This window comes from Nothobranchius furzeri, chromosome 12 (assembly GCF_043380555.1).
Source record: "Nothobranchius furzeri strain GRZ-AD chromosome 12, NfurGRZ-RIMD1, whole genome shotgun sequence".
Classification (NCBI taxonomy): domain Eukaryota; kingdom Metazoa; phylum Chordata; class Actinopteri; order Cyprinodontiformes; family Nothobranchiidae; genus Nothobranchius; species Nothobranchius furzeri.
Genome location: NC_091752.1, coordinates 19,646,660 through 19,667,378, shown reverse-complemented (window position 1 = coordinate 19,667,378; position 20,719 = coordinate 19,646,660). Strand labels below are relative to the sequence as shown.

Here is a 20,719-nt window from a genome sequence, read left to right as displayed (position 1 = left end):
ATTCTCACATTTGATGTTAAGTCACGGAATCCTGTCCGCAAGAAATATACATTTTGGCACGCGTTTCCTGATTTCTACGCCGTTTCCATGGTGACTGTAGGATGCAACATGTTTTTTAGCAGTGATGGAGGGGTGTGGGGAAGCCCTCCTGTCATCTAGACATCTGTTGTTTGTGGGTGAGCCCCACCTCCCATCATACCCTCACACAAAGCCCTATTCATTCCCTCATTTTTCTGCATGCAGAACATTATGTTTGCTTCATTGCTGTGAAACATTATCCATCCCAGTGTTCCAAACAGTCCTCTTGAACCACATTAAGGTCTTCTTCACTATTAAATTACTCAGATTCCATTACATTTTTATGATTAATATGTTTACTCGTTTTCTCTGCAGCTCCTGCATGCAGCAGATCCTTCTGGGAAGAACCACGTTAAAAGGTCTCTAAATAAATTTACTCTATTTCTGACCACACGTCTCTGCGTGTCTGCGTGATGGGATTAGCCCATCAGATAGTCTGTTTACAACGGTAATATCATTTAGCTTGTAACAATGAAAGCATGGCATTTAGAGAAGAAGGATCATGCTCTGGGAAGTGGGCTTTGTGAACTGGGTCAGAGGGAAAAGTGAAAGAATGGAGCTTCTTCTTCCAAGACTAGAATGAATGTGGACACGGGTTTTGAGAAGTTTAACGGGGTCCCAAAGCAACAGAAGTATTTTTCTCACAAGATTTGATGGACCACGTGGAAAACACTGGATGTGATTGTTGTGTTGCTTAATGATGGGAAGTGTCTGGCCTCCATAAATGTCACCATTCATCACCGTAGTGGAACATAGAGTATCCAACGAGTTTGTGGCCACAGTGAGTGTAGTGTCCCCTTCCTTTCTTTTAATTCTATGAAAATTTTAAGGTTTGGCATTCCTGGCATGCTAACTATGCATTGCATTTGCAGTTTCCCATTAAACGCCTTTTTGGATCCACACATTATTTTTATATGTTATTCTTATCATGTGTATACATTTAGCTTTTTGATTTTTTAATATTTTGAATCATTTGTGTGTTGTTTTCTTGTAGTTGCTGCTGTGACACCAACATTTCCCCACTGAGGGAAATCTCAGGCTGCCAAAAGGGAAGCCAACACGAAAGTGACAGAAATTGCAGTTCCATCCTCATCCACTAGGGACTGGCTCCATAAAGGGCAAGTTTCCATTGACTCCCATGTTAAAAATGCCAACTTCACAGCAGAAATTAACACGTTTACAGCCTGGTTCAAAAAACATTTTAGCTTTAATAGGTCTAGTTTACATTCATGACAACTCTGAGGGTTTGCATTTTTGTAACTTTTCTGTTTAAGGTTAAATAAATGCTTGAAATGATGAACAATTAGATTTGATTGACAGGTGGCATGAGCGTCAGAGCCACGCCAGAGCTAGCATTAGCAGTTAGCTCCAGTGAAGGCCTCAGCTTCTGCATCTTTCTACTAGATGTTTGGCCATTTCAATTCTCTGAACTTTGTGTCCTGTGTGTTCGTGTTTGGATGTTAATCATAGAATTATTGGACAAAGATGGCTAGCTGGTATTGATTGCACTGACAGATCATTGAAGAAGTCTGTGCTCATTTATATCAGTAAGTGAATTTATTTTTCTGTGCTTCATTTCACTGGTTAAATGTGGAAAAATGCTGTGCATTCGTGTGCATTTAACATAAAACTGCTTGGTCAAAAATAGTTTGAAATATAACGTGTTGGCCGGCTGACTGGGTACCGAAACTCGAGCTATGGAAGCTGAATGAGGCTAGCTAGCAAAAGCTTCTGGGTTTTGCTGGTCCACTGCGGTCAATGATCCGCAAGGTCACCACCGCAGAATGAAGGTTTGCCGAGTTTCTGTAATTTGCCTCTCCCTTTAACAACGACAGCCCTGCGGCAGCCCAGCCTCTCCAGTGTCTCGGCCAGAAACAGCTGCTTAACACAGGCGGCCACACGCTCCCATCGCCTGAGGAGGCCGAGAAACTGTTCTTTACCTGTTTGGTGCTGTTTCGACTACTTCCTGTGGCCATCTTCAGAGCTGTGATGCTGTTGGTGACGTCACCTTCTTCTCTGTTTATCTACAGGCAGCAAAGGACATTGTCGCCCTTGTGCAGTAACAGACCACTGCACAAGGGAAAACCATATAACGGACTGGGACAGAAGAGCGATAATCAACACCAAAAAACAAAAATACAAAAGATGAATTAGGAAAGCCATAGACATAAGGAGACACGGACATGGAATCATGAACAGAGACGATGGAGTCTAATCGTTAGATCATGCATGGGACTGTGTCATCGATGAGGAGAGCGCGGGCAGCAGAGGGCAACAGCGTGGCAGAGCATGACCTCGCATAAGCAGCCAGGGCACCCAGCTCCGATTTCATTGATCTGAGGCTCTACTTATGTTTTAAATGTCCATATTAGAGCTCCACAGGCGACTGATACAACTAGCCTCGTATGGAAGACAGGCGGTCCGGAGCTCCGTCTAGCTTCGGGGGTTAGCTTAACTAGCTAGAAGCTACATTGGTTCATTTGTTCCCACCCTCAAAGCCCCTCCCTCAGCTCCACCTCGTTTCCCATTTTTGGATTGTCTAAGCGTGGCGAGACGTGTGACACAGCCAAAATGGCGATGGTGGGAACTTCCCATTTTCAAACAATTAGAGAGATAAATTGGCGTTGCTCTGTCCAGAAATGAACATGTGTCTATGGCTCTGGCAAGAGCAACACAATTACAAGCATTTCTGTTTTATCATTTAGATCATAGAGCCTGCAAAATCAAACAGACAGAATGATCACCAATGCCGGCTACCTAAATTTTCCTGACACGGGATAACTGACCATCAAAATTAAACCAGTCTGTGAACTGGTCCTCTACCCCCAGTCTACCAAAAGTTGGAAAAGCAACAATCAGGAGCAGATATTAGATCTCATGGATCAAAATGGGGAAACAGAAAGTTGTCGAGGATAACAGGACACATCCAACATGTCCTCACATAAAATTATGGTTTCTTCAGGAGCTGTGATCACAAGATCAGGTGCAAGACCTGATGGTGGGAACAGACATAGATTTTCCATCTCAAAGGGAGAAGAACAGATGATGAAATGTATGAATTCTACTTGCATCTCAACTCAAAAGTGTGCTAATTTTCAAACATGTCAAATGCTGCAACAAAGTTCTTTACTTAAGCTGCTCCCCAGGAGAAAAAATAACCCTGTCTTAGTTTTGGGTGTCTGCAATGAACTGTTTCCTAGAGGAAAATAAAGATGATAGAATAAAAATTTATGTTTATTAATATGGTTCTAAGTCTTAATGGTAATCCTAGAACAGATGAAGAAAACTGGACTTCATGGTTTCGTGAAGATATTTAACTTCTCATCCAATGAACTTGATCAGTTCTTTAAATAATGACTGACATATGAGGGGAAGTGTCTCTTAGGTAAACGATTATATACGTGATTGCACAGCAAGGCCTGCATGAACAGAAGCATAATCTACTTTATGTGTTTAAAATATCATTAAACTCAAAAGTGATCAAATATTTTTCCTCCTGGAAAATAATTAAAAAAACTGAGATTGAAGTTGACTACAACATCTCACTATGGCCCGTAAGAGTTTTGAAAAGGCGGGCAGACATACTCCTGAAGTCTGTAAAATAACGCAAAAAGTCAAATAAAATAATAACTGATCAATTATTTAATAGTTTGATGTAATACACTATAGTAAATAAATAAAGCCTCTTTTTACTCTATTTTTTATTCATTTTTTTGAGTGTTGAAGGTTTCAGTAAGAGTCTATGCCTTTGTGTATTTATGATTTTCCTATTTCTCAGGGTGTATGTGCTGCCTTAACAAGTTAATTCTCCCACTGTGGAATAAATTGTCTATTCTATTCTATTCTATTCAATTCTAATGCTTCACCAGTAATTAAATGCTTCAATAAAATTCTGACATTTAAAATTCTAACTTCAAATAAAATCTTACATACCGTATTTAACTTTTGACGTATAAGCATGTTTTGAAACTACAGTTGCAGTTAAACACTCATCCTTTAGAGGGCACTGTCTCAAAAACAATAGGATGATACAATCGGCTTGAGTCTGCGGTCTCGATAAAGAATAAAGTTCACAATTATGGAAAAAAACTGCTTAATATTATAAACATTATACAAACGGTTAAAAATAAAAATGAAAAACTGTTGGGGGAAGACAATAAAAAAACATAACCCCGCCCATGCGAGGCACGCCGTGAAACGAAATAAACGCACTAGCTAATAGTGACGTTACAGACCAGACTAGCTGCTTCACGTTGTTGTAGAAGCTAGCCACCACTGCGCCAACGAAGGAGCCGATAGGATCAGCGCTACGTACCAAAAACATTCTACTTACTCTGGTAATTTCAAATATCTTGCAAAGTCTAAACTTTAGCAAGTTTGTTTGATTTCAGTTTAGCCATTGTGCTAGTTGTCAACGTAAACCGCTAGCCGGACGTTAGCATACTGAGAGCCTTCGCAGCCCCGGATATTGGTTACAAAGTAAGCCTTTATCCAGGTGGATTAAATATGAAGAAAACATTTTTACGTATTAATGACAAACTGGATGTTTTATTTTAGTGCTTTCCTTGTCTTATGTCCAAAATAATTGCATAACGTTCATGAAGTACAGCTGAGTTTGTTATTTACGTTTATTTGCAGCAGCAATTGAATGTTGCATTCTCGCGCCCTCCAATCTCTTCCTCCAAGTGGATTTCAGTGCTGCCCCCTTGTGGTATGAAGTTATATTACAACAGCCCTGATGGAAATAGTTGCGTTTCAGGTTATTTATGGAGGAAAACGTGTTGAATTTTTACATAATTTGTTTGTAATGAAAAATATGTGTAATACGCCTGAGTAGGTAGTTTGTTTGGAGCAGTAAATAAGTTTGAAGTCATTATGGTTTATACAGTTATGACTGCAAGTGACTAGTGAACATATGCAGCCATTTCCTCATGTTTTAGTGTGACTATTCCTAATTAAAGCCATGTTATCCGCAATCAAAACAGATTTAATCTTGTCTGTACCTCTAATCTCCCAGATAAAAGTATAGATACTTGCCTGACATGCTCATTAATGAGTACATAAATGCCTTTTTGATCCCACATTTTACAGCCATGTTTAGAATCTTTGTTGCAGCTTCAAAATCTTTTTTTCCCTTCCTGTAAAGATGTCTTCACCGACCCAAGGACACGATTCTGAGGCTGAAGAAGTGGAGTTTGTATCAGTAAGTTACGTGTATCTTTAACAAGCACTCAGGACAACAAAAAGAAAATGTTAATCCGGTGTAACAACCAAGTTTCCACCTTTTTGATATTGATTGGACACATTTTGCATTGACCTCTGCGTGGTGCGTGGTGATCAGTGTAGAGTGACATTTAAACTATGGTTATTGCAGCAAACATTCAGGTTTCAGCTCACTTTGCTCGTCCTGCAGGAAGGCCCTCTTAGACCAGTGCTGGACTGTATCGATCTGCTGAGTGACAGCGATGACGAGGGTTGTTCGTCTCGGGCGGTCACGGTAAGCATCTGAACAGATAAACGGTTTGTTGGTGTTCGTTTCTTCTGGAAAATGTTCTCATTTGATGTCCTCTGCAGCTTGAGGACAGCGTCACCCGAAACAAAGCACGGGTCATGTCCACGCTGGACAGGCTGGCACATAAAGTGGCTCAAGAGAAAAAGGAAAGAGCAGACAAATGTAAAGCATTCAAGGTAACTAAAAAATTTGCATTAAGTAGTATCCCCATTTCATGGCATTGTATACGAAATAGTGTTCACTTGGAAAAAAATATATAAAAATCTTTTTTTTTAAATCAAGAGATAATAAAGATAGAAAATAAGTAAATAAGTCACCTGCTGTTTTCACAACATAATGTTCTGTGCCTGTAGGCGTCATTAATTGGCTGTTTCATTCACTTTTACTTTGTTTTGGGATTGAGACACGGGGAAATAATCTCGTCTGGGTAGGATTATCATTAGTTTTTCGATTTTGAGCTGACATCTGAGGAATTAGCGTTTGTTTGGGCGCAGAGCCCCATCGGGTCATCTGACTATAGTCTTATTCACGTATATTTTTAGTAGTAGTATAAATACTAGTAAAACACTATTCCTAAAATACATCTCCCATATTATTTTGTTGATGCCAGCACATGAGAATGGTTGAGTGATACTCATGGAACAGAAATATTTTTTTCCACATTTTGTGTTATTAATTATTTTAGACACGATTTTTATGGTTTTATGTTACGAAGCTGCAACTGGGCATTATTTAATTCATTTTCAACCACATTTTGATGGATTTTTTTCAGAGATTAAAGGGAAAAACTACACATTGTCACTTTTTAAAGTGTCATTTTTTTTACATCATATTGAAAAAGATGCTTAAATATTATAGAAGCAGTTATCAGATGAAGTTTTAATTCTAAACGGTTAACATTCACAGTGGTTTTGTTTCATCTTTATGAATCCAAACAAACTGGAAAGCTAAAATATTTAGGTGAAATTAGAATATATTTAACATTTTTTATCACAAAAAATATGAAAATGGTTAAATGTCAAATAGGTTAGGGTCTGAATAAAGGCTGATTTAGCTGCAGGGACGAACGTGCCACCTTGTGCACACCGTAGATGTTACATAGACAACATAAATGATCTTCAGGAGTAAAATAAGATAAAAAATAATTTTAATATTTTGTTACTATGATTGCTCAAAAAACTTAAAACAAGTCATAAATGAATAAAGTTGAATGAGTTGAAGTTTTTATTTAGTTTTTAATGATGTCTGCATAATCAGCAGATACTTGTGTTTTGTGAGTCTGTAAAATAATATTCAGACTTCTAACATAGCAGCTCTTTTTGATTTTCAGGAAAAACAAATCATGCAGAAAGCTCACGGACAGCGCGAGCTGGCTGTTAGTTCTCCAAACGGGCGGAATCAGGAGGCAAAGCACTGTGTGGACATGTGGTTAAAGATGCCAGGTGACTTTTGTAATCCTAATTTCCTAAACATTGTATCACTGTTTTAGGTGACTGATTCAATTAATCCGATCCATCGTTTGTTTAGGCCTTAAACCTGGTGGGATCGGTGCTGACTGGGGCCGAAGACAGTCAGCTGCCGATTTCTCTAGAAACGCCTCAGCTCGACACACTTGTCCAGTGATCAATTGTGGCCGCGTTTATGACAACATTTCCCTCCTTGGTGGGCACTTAAAAAGGTAATCCCATTACTCTGCTGTTCGCAGCAGCTTTTATTTGGAGTGTTGGCCGATATTTTCCACCTTTGCTGATCTTCGGTCCCTCGTGTGCAGGTTTGATCACTCTCCCTGTGACCCATCCATCCATCTCAGCGGGAGTCCGTCGGAGCTCTTTGCTTGCGTTGCCTGTGGTCGGCATTTTCAGACCAAAGAAGAGTGGAAGAAACACGTTCAGTCTAAGGTGATAACGAAACATTTATATCTGGTAAATACAGTTTTTTAAACATGCCGTGCTTCAACCACTATTGAAAAAATCTGGCTTAGACCCAACTGACCTCGGGAACTTTCAAAGCTCCCCTTCTTGTCAAAAGTGTTGGAACAGGCTGTTTATAATAAAATGTTGCCCCGTCTTGGATAAATTTCAGTCTGGTTTTAGACTATCACAGCACAGAATCCGTTCACATCAGGGTTTTTAATTATATTATTTTAGCCACTGATTCCAGTTCCCATGTTGCCTTGGTGATGTTGGACCCCTCAGCTGCATTTGACACGGTTGACCATGACATTTTATTGTCCCGCCTTGAGAGTTTGGTCGGCATTAAGGGATCTGCGCTTGACTGGTTCCGCTCCTATTTCTACAACAGGTCTATTAGAGTTAGGATGGACGATTGTTCATCTCCCTCTGCTGCTCTTCCTTGGGGCGTGCCACAGGGGTCTATTCTTGGCTCCCTTTTATTTAGTATTTATATTCTTCCACTGGGAATGATCTTTAGGAAGGTCAACTTTCATCTTTATGCGGACGACTGCCAGATTGATGTTCCCTTGAAGACTTTTACCTCCATCCAGCCGCTCTTTGATTGCCTGGGCGAGGTTAAAGGCTGGCTGTCAGCCAATTTTCTGCTGCTGAATGATTTTAAGACCGAATTTATTGATATTACTCCTAATGGCTCGTCTTCCTCCGCTCCTGATTTTTCTGCTCTTCCTTTTAAAATTAATCAAACAATTGTTAATCTTGGAATTAAAATGGACGTGGCTCTAAAAATGGACCCTCATGTCAATCACATGGTTAAATCATGTTTTTATCAGCTGAGACGTCTTTCCAAACTAAAACCCATTCTGAATCGGCGCCACCTCGAGACAGCCATTCACGCCTTCATCACCTCAAGGTTGGACTACTCCAATGCAATTCTGTTTGGTATTTTAAAAGCCGCATCATCTCGCCTTCAGCTGATACAGAACGCGACAGCAAGATTTCTGACTAATACGGGCCGTCGGCAGCACATCACTCCAATTTTAGCAAGACTTCACTGGCTTCCTGTGCACTATTGCGTACGTTTTAAAATGTTATTGTTTGTTTTTAAGGCGCTGAATGGCTTAGCACCAACTTACATATCTGAGTTACTCACTCCTTATGTGCGGGCAGGACTCTCCGTTCAGGTGACCTACACCTACTACTGATTCCCCGTCTACGCTGCAAAACCCGTGGTGAATGAGCTTTCTCTGTCTGCGCTCCTAAACTCTGGAACGATCTCCCGTTGGATATCAGACTCTGCCCCTCCATTGGGGTTTTTAAGTCTCGCTTAAAGACTTACTTTTATTCCCTTGCTTTTACTGCCTAGCTATTTTATCTAGGTTTATTTGCACTGTTCTTTTACCGATTTTACTGACTTCTCTTTGGTTCTTTGTGCTATGCTCTTGCTGTTTTATTCTTATATATTATTCTTTTAACCTTATATGTTATTATCCCTGTGCAGCACTTTGGTCGGCTCACATGCTGTTTTTAAATGTGCTCTATCAAATAAATGGAATGGAATACAGAGTTATATCCTGGTGTTTTGTTCGTTTTGGTTAGGTGAACTCTGCTAACGCCAGTGGGCACAGCCTGGACCAGAACTATCAGCAGATTGTGTGTTTTGCGTGTCCTGAATGCTTTCTCCTCTTCAACCTCCGAGATGAGTGCCTTCAGCACATGTCCGCCAAAAACCACTTCAGGGAGTCTCTTGCAATGGATGGTAATGGTTTTTTTCTCACTTCAGTAAACCCTCAAATATATGAAGCAAACGTTTGTTTTTAATTTGCTTTTTTTACTCGTTAAAGAAACCAGAGGAGCGGTGCAGCCAGTTCCCGTCCCAAAGCTCGTCAAGAATCGTCTCATCGCCTTGTGCAAAGAGTCGACCTTCACCGTCCGATGCTCGTTATGCCTCAAAGTGCTGATTTCTCATCAAGCAGCTCAGGCTCACTTTAAGTAGGTTGGCGTCTGATTTATTTAAATAACAGGGATGTTCTGATTAGGGCTGCAGGGATTAACCCGTCTCAGTATTAACCACGGTGTGAAATGCTGCGGTTTACCTACCGTAAAGACGTCTCCAACACTGCAAATAAAACAAAAAGTAATTAGTGGACCAAAACGAAAGCAAAACTAAATGGACACGCGCAGCAGAACCAGCGACGTCAACCACCGAGGCGAGGCCGCTCAGTTTCCACCTAGGAAGAGCTTGAGGTCTCCAGCGAGGGAATATTTTGGACTCCCAAAGTCCATCTGCTGAGAAAAAAGCTGCGACACTCCCATCATCACGCAGACAAATACGCTCTGGGTCACATTACATTAGTGACTGAAGTGATTTAGCAGTAATATTAGAACAGTCTGTGAACAAGGGGTCATTTAGTAGTGTTGTTTTATGTTTGACAAGCCATTTTAACATTTAATCAACTACACCACTCTAATTCCTGTTCTACATAACAATAATATTATTTACCCATGTCCAAATAATCTTACTGATGAAATTTGAAAATATAGATAGTAGAAGCTAACTGTCAGCCATAGCAACTCCGCCACACAGCAGAACTCCTCCAGGCTTCTGTTATTTGTGGAGATAAAACATCAACGTTGCAAGTCGGTGGTTGAGTCGTGTTGCTGTTATCCAATCTGAGGCGAGACGTCCAAACATCAGGAATTAAGACTCCAAATCCTGCCGTCTGAGGCTCAGCTGGGATGTGGCTCACTTCTAAGTCCTGAAAACGGTGCGCTAGTGTTACAAGGCATTCATTACTACTAAAGACCACTTCAAATGTATAGATTAAACGAGTGTTCAGCACTTTTAAAGGTATTTAAAGGTAAGTTTAAAACTTTTCATTTGAAAATGACAGACACTACTTTGATTTTACTAATTTTTTCTGAGCAGAATCTCTGAAAAGGAGCAGTAGATCGCTTCAGGGGTTCAAAACCTTTAGAGACTGTAATCATGCACTTTATTAATACTTTATAGGGTATGTGTTTGTCATGTCTATATGTTAATACAAACGTGAAATCAACTGGTGTAAAATAATCGTGAAACCGTGATTATTTCTTCGACTAACCGTACCACCAAAATGATTAATGTTGCAACCCTAGTTCTGATCACCTTTTTTTGCCCCAGGCCAAGTCTTTTCATTTTGAGTATCTGCTGATACGAGTCCTGATCCGATTCTTCAGCAATGAATTAAAATAATAAGAAAAGAGGAAAACACACCAGTTGTACTTTTAAGGTTTTTATTATTATTTAAGTGTTAATTTGTTCTTGTATTTATATGATTTCTTTAGTTTTTCTGCTAAAAACCGTCACTTGTTTAAGAAGTACGTTGATAAGAAACGTGTTAATATATAATGTATTTAAAAGTAGCGTCCTCTGTCACACCGCGGCTCCAGGAGGCTGCAAAACCAGCAACAGTCATCCCGTGTGGTCAGTTCAGCCGTCTCGGCTGTGACCTTTTTGCTGTCTGTAGGCAATTTCTTTTAGCTTATTAACGTATTTTTAAGTGTCCGCCGCCTCCGTGTGTTTGCTTCAGTGATCTGGGTGTAGTGAGCAGGTGTGTTAGACTAGAACTAAATGGACACAGATGACCCGCTGTGTTGATGCCTGAAGGGAAAAGCCAAAAGACAAGGATGTTCGTTTTTAAGGTGGCGTGTCAGATTCGTAGTGTTGAACGCAGCTCTGTGCCCAGTATGCGCGTGTCTGTTGCCCTGCCTTTGCTGTCCGGTTTAAAATGCGTCCAAACTGCAGACATTTTCACTCTGAGGCAACACGTTAGCTCTGCATTAGCCTGCTAGCTAACAGCTAGATGTGATGATGTCCGAATCCCCCGTCTGCAACGGAGGGGTGAGTGACCGTGTTTGCATTCAAAACCTAGCTTGTTCAGTAGATTCGCTAAAGCAGCTTTAAACCCGATCCTTTCTACCTGATCCAGATCATTTTAAAATCACCTGATCAGATCGGAGCATCCCTATTAAGTATTATTTATTTGTGAGTGACTTTTAACGGTTTATTACCTTTTTTTTTTAGTGTGCAGTGCAGGCATGGCTGTGCTGTAGCCAAAGCTGACACAACAATAGTGGAAGTTATGAAACAGCTGCAAGCTCGAGGACAGTGTTCCCTCTGCTCCAAAGTCTTCCTGAGCCAGGCTGAAATCCAGAGTCACGAAGAATCCACGCAGCACAACGTTGATGTCAACCCGTCCATGGCCGAAGCTCTCCTCCAGTTCAGCAGGATTAGTGAAATTCAGCAGAGCACGGCTGTAGCGCGGGAGAAAAGGCTGCTGCAGGGTCTTGAGACGTCTCTGCAAAGGAGAACCGATGATAGAGGTGAAAGCGACGGATCTCCGGCTAAAAGACAGAGACTAGCTTCAGGTCTGAATGCTAGCAGCAGCAGCAGGAGCTCGACGTCAGCGTGGTTTTGTGAGTGTGGTCAACAGTTCTCAGAAGAGGCCACAGCCTCGAAGCATCTTCTGGCTGCGAACCAGATTTTCCACCAGTGTGGCGTCTGCGACAAACACATGGGAGAGTCTTCAGTTGCCCGTCTGCATATGAGTCGCTTTCACGGCGGAGCACACCTCTCCAACTTCCTGTTCTTCTGCCGAAAGTGTCGAGTGGAAAAGCCCCGATTGAAAGATATTCTGTCCCACGTGTCGGAAGCCCACAGAGGACACACCTACCTCACAGAGAAAGAAGTGCCGCATGATTTTGCCGCAGCCCTCGAAGCTAAGCCTTCCACCAGCAGCAACATCACCTCGCTCTCTGCGTCCAAAGCCCAGCAGGACGCAGTGGAGACGTCTCCAACAGCAGGACACACGTGGATGTGCAGGATGTGCGAGGACGTCTTTGACTCTGAGGCGGCTGTCCTCGAGCATTGCGGCGACACGAGCAGCCACAGCTTTCAGAGATTTGTTTGTGGTCACTGTCCGCAGAAGTTCTTCAAAGAGTCCACGGTTCGCAGGCACTGTGTGAACGAGCACGGCGGGGACGTGAAGAGCTCCCACTTCTGCGGCCTCTGTGACAGCATGCAGTTCGAGTCTGAAGCCGAGTTCATGGAACACTACAGGAGCCTTCACAGTAGGGACTACTACTGCTTGGACGCCCCTGAGCTTCCCGTCGCCGAGGAAACCGCTCAGCTCACCTGTCCATGCATGGGCTCCGAAAAAAGCAAAGGTGACATGAAAGCTGCTTACACTCGCTGCATGAGACGGCTGTCTGCAGAAGGAAGATGTCGGTACGCGTGCGCTCCTTGCAGCGTGTCTGTGGCGACTTACGCACAGATGAAAACGCACATCCACACAACGCACGCGGCCTTGAACCTGGACAAGACCTTTGTGGTCAAATGCAAAGAGTGCCAGGAGATTTTTCCCGGCGTGCCAAGCTTCCATAAACACTACCATCGGCAGCACTGTGCGCTGGAGCCCTGCAGGAAGGGCGTACAGACGGAAGCAAGCGCTGCTGAAATAAAACACGCCGTGGAGATCACACCATCCCAGGAAGGTGAATCAGTTCAAATGAGAATCATCTTTTATTTCTGTTGTGTTTGCAGTGCTTGATTGTGGTTTTAAATTATTACACAGAAACAGACGGGACAGGGGTGGAGCTTACGGACACCAACCAAACCAGCAGTGAGAAAGACTTGGGTAGGAAACGAGTCACATTACACAACTCCTTTGATTGTGTTAAACCAGAAACCGGTGGTTAACAGTCAGTGTTGGGAGTAATGCGGTACAGAAGTAATTAATTACTGTAATGCATTGCTTTTTGTTGTAATGTGGTAATGTAAGGCATTACAGGGAAAGAAAATGTTAATATTTACTCGGTACAATTGTCAGTAACGCGGTAATTACAATGCATTTTTAAACCCAGAATCAAGATGCGTTTCTTAAAAATTCAAATTGCGGGAAACCCGAAGAAAGATCCAGTATCTGCATATATTACGTCATTTATGGACTCAGCTTTGCAGGCAGAGAGGATGCAGCGGCACCGGCTCAAATACTCCAGCGGCATCCTCTACGCGGCCGCTGTAACATTCACAAAATCGCTCCACTAAAACAAAATAATTCACTTGCGATCGTTCATATCAGCGCATGTTCTCTGGTATTCTGTACTTTTCTGACGTGCTTTGCCTCATCTGAGTAAATCTGGGCCCCGGTGATTTTAACTCATTGCTGCTGGAGTGCCGCACATGTGAAGATCCCTTTGGCTGATCGTTAGAAAGTAGGAAGTCTAGGAAACAGTTTTTTCTGGAAGACGGAGAGAACGTGCAGCATGCAGGAAGGTTAGAGAGAGAAAGGGCAGGAAATTATTCAAATAAAATCAAGAAAACAAAACAAAGTGCTTGAAAAGAAAAAAGTAGGTAGATTTATCCCCAATACACATTTTTACCAGTGAAAAGCAATAATATATACGCTTTTAATATTTATACATGTGATAGAATCAGATCACCCCAGAAGTCAGTCCCACATCCAGGGCCGTATCTAGGCATTTGGGGACCAAGGCTAAATAGACTTGGAGCCCCCACCACCTCACTCCCTGCTCAGTTAATCTAAGATGGCAGCATGCTGAGAGTACAGTTTGTTGTTTCATTTATTTCATAAACAATCCTTCTAAAGATCTGTTTTTAACAGCAATCCTAGCTCAGACACCACATCACCTTCCACCGGATGTGTCATGAGTTCACCAGGCATCAGATTACCAAACTCATACTGAAGTTGTTTTGTTGAAAGTAACTTAGAGTAATGCAAAAGTAGTGTAATGCCTTACATTTTAAAATCAGTAATATTGTAATGTAATGAATTACTTTAAAATGAGGGTAACAAGTAATAAATAATGCATTACAGTTTTGAAGTAACTTGCCCAACACTGTTAACAGTTTACCTGCACTGCGTCGTTTCCAGAGAGCAGAAAGTGCAGTGTGGCCATTACAGGAACTGCAGTCAGCAAAATGCACTCTCTCGTTAGGTTCAAGCCTGTTTTATTGTTATTTATCTATTTGTTTATTATTATTTACTGCCTTCTAAAACTTAAGTAGCAGAAAAAACTGTAGGGGAAGCGTTGGAAGGAGAGGCCAATTATAGGTTAACCCTAACCCAGGGGTCGGCAACCTTTTCCCATCAAAGAGCCATCATCACCCGTTTCCCACAGTAAAGCAAACACTGGGAGCCGCAGCAGAAAGCTGCTTTAACAGATCACAGCAGGTGGCAGCAACCAATACCGTTCGCTCTTGTTCCTCAAAGTTATCTTTCAACAGAAGATAATTAATAAAACAATTTGTATAAAACTGACCCAGAAGTTGTGTAGCCCGTCTGTGCGACAGTATTTAGATATGTTTCACCCTGTAAGTGGGGTTAATAGTAGAGCAGGTGACGTGTCACTCATGTCTCCATTTAAAACATGTTTAAACTGTTCAGAATACAAATCCAGCCCAACCCGCCGTCTCGTTGGACTGCTGTAATTAAACTTTGTACAGAACAAAAGTTTACATTAAACGATGTTGAAAAGGTAAGAAGAGGATCCGATCAATTAGTTTTTTTCCTCATTTACAGTGACGGAGAGAACGGCGCAGTGCACATGGCTCTGGTGTTAATCACGTTTAATGTTCCTGTTGGCAACAATCTCCACAAGAAGGCTAAACAGTTAAATGACAGGGTTTGCACTGACCGGATATTTCCCGTATTTGATCATTTATTTTGACGGAGAATCCTCAAGGTTGCAGATACACCGACATTTTAATCGTTACGCACATCGCAGAGGTAGCTAAATCAACCAAGAAGATTCCCATCAGAACATCTGAGCTGGACACTGAGCTCAGCGCAGCTCGCTGTCAGCGCGCACGTAAGGTGGCCAGCGAGCTGAAGATGTGTAGATCAGGGGCTTGGAGCGCGTCACAGAACCAGACCGCATGCAGGATTCCTCTCACTGAAGCGAGAGTTTTCCCAACCCTGTCTCTCTGAGAAACTTGTCCCTTAGAAAATGTTCAGAGCGGGGTGATGTGGGTGTGTTTGGAGGACGTGGTCAGAAGCCGAGCACAGGCATCCTGAACCACCTGTAGACGGTTCAGGGAGGTTCTGCTCAGACACGTGAAAAGAGAGTTACAGTAGTCTAAGCATGAGGAGATGAAGGTGTGGAGAACTGTCTCAAGTTCAGAGCGGGACAGAATGGGACTCAGCTTAGCAACGTTCCTGAGATGGAAGAAGGAAGAGCGAACAAGAGAACTGACATGAGAATCCAGGGTGAGAGCTGGGTCAAAGGTCACACCAAGATTCCTGATAGAGGGTTTGGTGTGAGAAGCAAGCTGACCAAGAGAGATGGTCAAACTCTAGGATTCGAAAAGCCTGACAGATCTACGTCACGTTGTAACTTAACATTCATGGACTCACCCATCTTGGCTCGTGTCCAGTGTTGGGAGTAACAGCATTTAAGAATAGCGGTGCTACTAACAGCATTATTTTTAGGTGGCAGAGTAATTAATTAATTACTTCTCCCATGGTTGCAGCATGTAAAGTTACTCCGTTACTATAATGTAGTTGAATGAAGCACAGCGGTTGTCAGGCTTTCTGACAGCTGCACCAGTGTTGTGTTGATCACGCATGAAAGTAAGCCGATCAAAGCCGGACCGACTGTACCTGCACCCGCCACCCCACCTCGAGCCGGTGTTACAAATGGCAAAAATGAGCAGACCGTGTTGGTTTGAAGATCAGAGACGAGTGTTTGAGATCTCAGAATCCCCAAAAACATAAGTTGGTCTTTTTAACATTAATTAGGCAGACTGGATATGTTTTCCAAATATCTGTAATTCTATTGTTCCTAGTAGAAATTAAAATTCCAGATATCCATAATAACATTATGAATAACTTATTTGAAAAAGTAATTTGTAACTAGAACTAATTGCTTATTTAACATAAGATGCCCAACACTGCTCATGACGGGGAAGGCTGGTGTCGTGTTAGCGTCCAGGAAATGGCAAAGAACACCTTGATTAGCAGAAGCTAACAGTTAGCATTAGCAACACCACGACAGGGCAGAAGCTCCTGGTTCTGGTTATTTGTGGAGATGAAATGAATAACCGATCCAAGGCTTGATGTCTGAATATCAGGACATAAGACTCCTGCCGTCTGAAGCTACTTTCTCCTCTGGCTGATGTCTCCGTGCTGAAACAGGCGTGACTGAGCTTTGTTTCCTCGAGGCTTTCATTCCTACTGTAGACCACTGCAAACGTATTAAAGTCAAGTTCCATTAGTCATCATCACACACTGGTGACATGACATCTCCACATTTGACCCATCCCTGTGGGGAGCTGCAGCTGAGGCTGCGCTCAGGAACTGTTTATTTTTATAAATGTGATTAAAGGACTTCTTTAATATGTTAGTTTATTAGCAGTAAATAAAAGACCATGAAATAACTATTATCACATTTTTAGGCCCACGAGGACTTCTAACGTGGCAACTTTGGCCCTTTGCCTCGGAAAGTTTGAATGCCCCGGACCATAAACTTATCACAACTCTCTTTAAAATTATAATGCAGCTCAATTTGAATCAAAGTTTTATCAACGCGTCTGACTGACAGCATCAGAAACATGCAGTTCTCAATAGTTGCTCTTGTCTTTTTCATAAGGACTGTTAGCTGTGACCCCTGGTGTGTGCAGGCCTGGCTGCCTGCTGGGGACCATCAAAAATGTTTGCGATGAAAAACAAATACTTCTCATCGTAAGAGCCAGAGCTCAGGATGGGAGAGTAACGCTTATTCTGACCACATGACTTGTTTATACTTTTGAATAAAGCCTTAAAATAATCCTTTGCTCCTTTTTTTTTGTTTCAGATGATGAAATGAGGCGCGCGCTGTCTTTGAGCGCGGAGGAGGCGAGAGAGTTGGCAGGTATGCAGGCAGGGAAGATGTGATTTTTGTATTTCCTGTATTTACAGCTAAAGCTCCATGTGATTGTTGGCTGGGTAAGAATGCAGCTCTTTAAAGTATGTCATCTAAAATCGTGTTATGTGTGCTTTTGTTTGTCCCCACAGAGCTGGAAGAAGCTCTCCAGAGAAGCCTTCTGGAGTTCTGATGAGTTTTAGTTTGCTCTACGCTCACATAGGAATGTTTTGCACAAGGTCTTTGTGTTCAGATGTATTCAAATAAATTGCGCTTGTTCTTCTTCAGTTTCTTTCTTCTTTCGGAGCAGTAAACCCAGATCCTGCGCCAACTCTTCTGCTGAAGAGACAGAAACACTTGGGTGTGTCGACACACGATCGTACCCGTGACGCTGACCTTGTGACCTCACTGCTAAGTGTGTCTCCTACTCAGGTTTCTGCTTTCATAACCGGCTCAGAATGATGAGTTTTGTATGTTTGGTGCAGCACTGGTGTTAATACAAGACCTTATTTCTGACTTGGCACTTAAACTTATTTATCTGTGTTAAGTTTTCTTCATCAGCCAGATTTACTAAAACAGATGTGCATTAGATGATGGCACAAATGGGCCTGCATAATAATAATAATAATACATTTTATTTGTAAGCACCTTTCAGACCCTCAAGGTCGCTGAACAACAGACTTAAGAGCAGTACACCAACTGTACAAGCAGTGCAAAATGAAACGGTCAATAAAAACTAAGATAACAATAGCATCAATAGAACAACGCTGAAATAAGAGAATTTAACACTGACAATCACATAAAAAGATAAAATCACCTAGAGTACACCACACACCTGCCTAATTAAGTGGGTTTTGAGAAGAGATTTAAAGTGTTGCACAGAGGTGGTCAAGCGTAGTGATGGGATTGGGGATGGGGTGCATGGGAGCCGTTCAAAAGACTGGCTCCTTTGAACGAAGTGAAGTCGGGAGGGTATTAAGAGCAACGTGTTCCTGCGGTGTCCGTGAGGGCGCACAGGGTTGGTTCCTCCTACGTCCGTCAGCGGTGGGTGAGGTTTGAGCGGACGTGCTTTACCCACTTCCGGGGAGGTTTGTTACTGGAAGACAAGATGAACGGCTCTCTACAGGGACTCGGCTCTCATCGTTCACTTTGAAAACCTGTTCAAAAGATTGATTTGTTCGTGAACGTCACATCATTAGTCAAGCGAATTGTGGGTGGGAGTTTATTCCAAAGCCGAGGGGCTTGTGAGCCGAAGGACCAAAGACCCATAGATGACAAGCGAACTTGTAGTATGATAAATGATAAATGACCCGCACTTGTATAGCGCCTCTCAAGAACTCCAAAGCGCATTACACTACAGTGTATCATTCTTCCATTTACACACTGATGGTGATGAGCTACAATGTAGCCACAGCTGCCCTGAGGCGCACTGACAGGCGACACAGGCGGTATAGTCAGTGAGTTGCTGGTAGATGAACGAATAGTACGCAATGGGATATAAGGTAGAAGAATGCTTGTTAGGTAAACGGGTGCAAGATTATTCAGAGCTTTAAATGTCAATAAGAGAATTTTAAATTGAATATGAGAAGCAACTGGCGGCCAGTGCAGTTCATCCAGAACCGGTGTAATGTGTTGTGAGAGCGGAGTTTTGGTGATGACACGAGCTGCAGTTTTGTACCAGATGTAGTTTCTGCAGGAGTTTCTGTGAGACACCAGAAAGCAGAGAGTTGCAGTAGTCAGTTAGGCTAAACAAACCACATTGATGTGAGCGTTGATGTGAGCAGAGAAAGACAAAGTTGTATCCAAATTGACACCCAGACTTAACCTGTGATGAAGGAGATGGGATGCTATTGTCGAATGGAAAAGAGGGAAAAACTGATTTAGTAATCATACATTTGGTTCCGACAAGAAGAATTTCTGTCTTATTGCTGTTCAGATAAATGTGTTGATGTCTTGTAACTTTTAACACATAAAAGGTAGTTGTGTGTGTGTAAATTAAATTTGATTTACACTTCATTCAGATATTGGTGAAGTTTTCAGATGGAGCCTTTATGCACTTGTGCTGATTTACAGTTTAACAGGTAACTTCTAATGAACAGATGGAATTTTTTTCAAGAGCTTGTGAAATCTGCTTGTGTCGGTTTGGGATCACCTTGTTTGTGTGGATGTAGTTTTCCCCAAAATAATTCTTGTTAATCATTTCTATAAATGTCCCCAAAACAGGGAATGACGCATTAGGGTGGCCACCTTAAGGGACGTCCACCACAGCTTCTCTGGACCATGGGTAACTGTTACAGGACCTTTTGAAACAAGATCTTTATAATTGTTGAACTATTTACATAAAAGGATTAGGGCCACTGAAGAAGAAGTTCTTTTTCTCTTTTCTGAGGGAAAAATAATCAGAATTCTGAGGTTAAGGTTAGACGTCTCATAAATATTTACACCATTTTGTTCCTATTAGATTTTGAGTTTAGGAAGAAAACTTTTGCCAAAAGTGTATGAATGTATTTTTTGTACCAGATATTTATATTTAGGGAAATTATTTTTAAAAAATAGATGTAAAAATCTCATGGGTACTTTAAAGCAGCAACCTGGAGTTTCCCCCCTTCCAAGAATTATTTATGATTTTCTTTTAATCCATAAAAGCCTGTACTGTGATAACCAAGGCAATACATCTTTTTGAAATTTTCTTGGCGATTTTTGGGGGAGGTTGAAATCACGGCTCCCCCAAAAGGGTAATCAGCTCCCCCGGAAGCCATCAAACGACATACACATGGGGAGCTCGAAAAGAAGATTGGACGGAGAGGTGATCAGAGGGAAGACGAGCCCAGACTGATGCAGAGTTGGTAACATTTCTTATGGACAAGTAAGTCTTTAAAATATACATGATAAACAGCACAACATGACTGTTCATAAAAAGGCCATAATCATGGAAACTGAGAGGCCTAGGGGTGTAATGCAGTTTTCACCTCTAGATGACAGGTGTCACTGCGTTGTGGGAATTCAGTTCAATTAATCCATAACAAAAGGCTGCTTAAATCTCACTTTTTCTATTATATCTATGATTATTATAAAGTAAAAGCCATTCTGGAAGGTCCACTGTGGCTCCAGAGTTGCGGGTTGCAGACCACCACAGGCTTTCATCTGTAGTCTGGAGTGAAAATGAATTATATATATATATATAGGCCTGGATAAGTTTATCAGAATAACTTGATTACTTTACCAATCTGCCTAATAAAAATTATGCCCAAATAAATCAAGACACATTACTTAAAACTGCAAAGTGAGTTGGAACATTATAGGTCTTTTATTTCCG

General features: G+C 41.8%; 1 protein-coding gene and 1 long non-coding RNA gene across 3 annotated transcripts; both read left to right on the top strand.

Moving 5' to 3' along the window:
* The first annotated feature begins 48 nt into the window (after nt 1–48).
* On the top strand, nt 49–1,197 carry LOC129166772 (uncharacterized). Its single transcript, XR_008565674.2, has 3 exons — nt 49–176; nt 394–437; nt 1,073–1,197. It is a non-coding gene; the product is annotated as an uncharacterized lncRNA (long non-coding RNA).
* Nucleotides 1,198–4,288: 3,091 nt separating this feature from the next.
* On the top strand, nt 4,289–17,690 carry znf451 (zinc finger protein 451). 2 transcript variants are annotated; one of them, XM_015944425.3, is made up of 13 exons: nt 4,289–4,415; nt 5,225–5,281; nt 5,492–5,575; nt 5,653–5,766; nt 6,921–7,032; nt 7,118–7,268; nt 7,362–7,488; nt 9,100–9,259; nt 9,345–9,492; nt 11,567–13,035; nt 13,116–13,178; nt 17,356–17,412; nt 17,556–17,690. In XM_015944425.3, exons 2-13 carry the CDS (start codon nt 5,225–5,227, stop codon nt 17,594–17,596), a joined length of 2,583 nt encoding a protein of 860 aa, XP_015799911.3. In that variant the 5' UTR covers nt 4,289–4,415; the 3' UTR covers nt 17,597–17,690. The 2 variants fall into 2 exon arrangements, with proteins under 2 accessions (XP_015799911.3, XP_070398489.1); XM_070542388.1 differs by having other exon boundaries at nt 7,362–7,512.
* Nucleotides 17,691–20,719: the final 3,029 nt, after the last annotated feature.

Bases quoted from the DNA above. Each gene is read 5' to 3' on its own strand.
- znf451 (XM_070542388.1), top strand. From the start codon at position 5,225: ATGTCTTCACCGACCCAAGGACACGATTCTGAGGCTGAAGAAGTGGAG. The intron at 5,576-5,652 runs GTAAGCATCTGA...TGTCCTCTGCAG, and splicing joins GTTCGTCTCGGGCGGTCACG to CTTGAGGACAGCGTCACCCG. The intron at 17,413-17,555 runs GTATGCAGGCAG...TTGTCCCCACAG, and splicing joins GGAGGCGAGAGAGTTGGCAG to AGCTGGAAGAAGCTCTCCAG.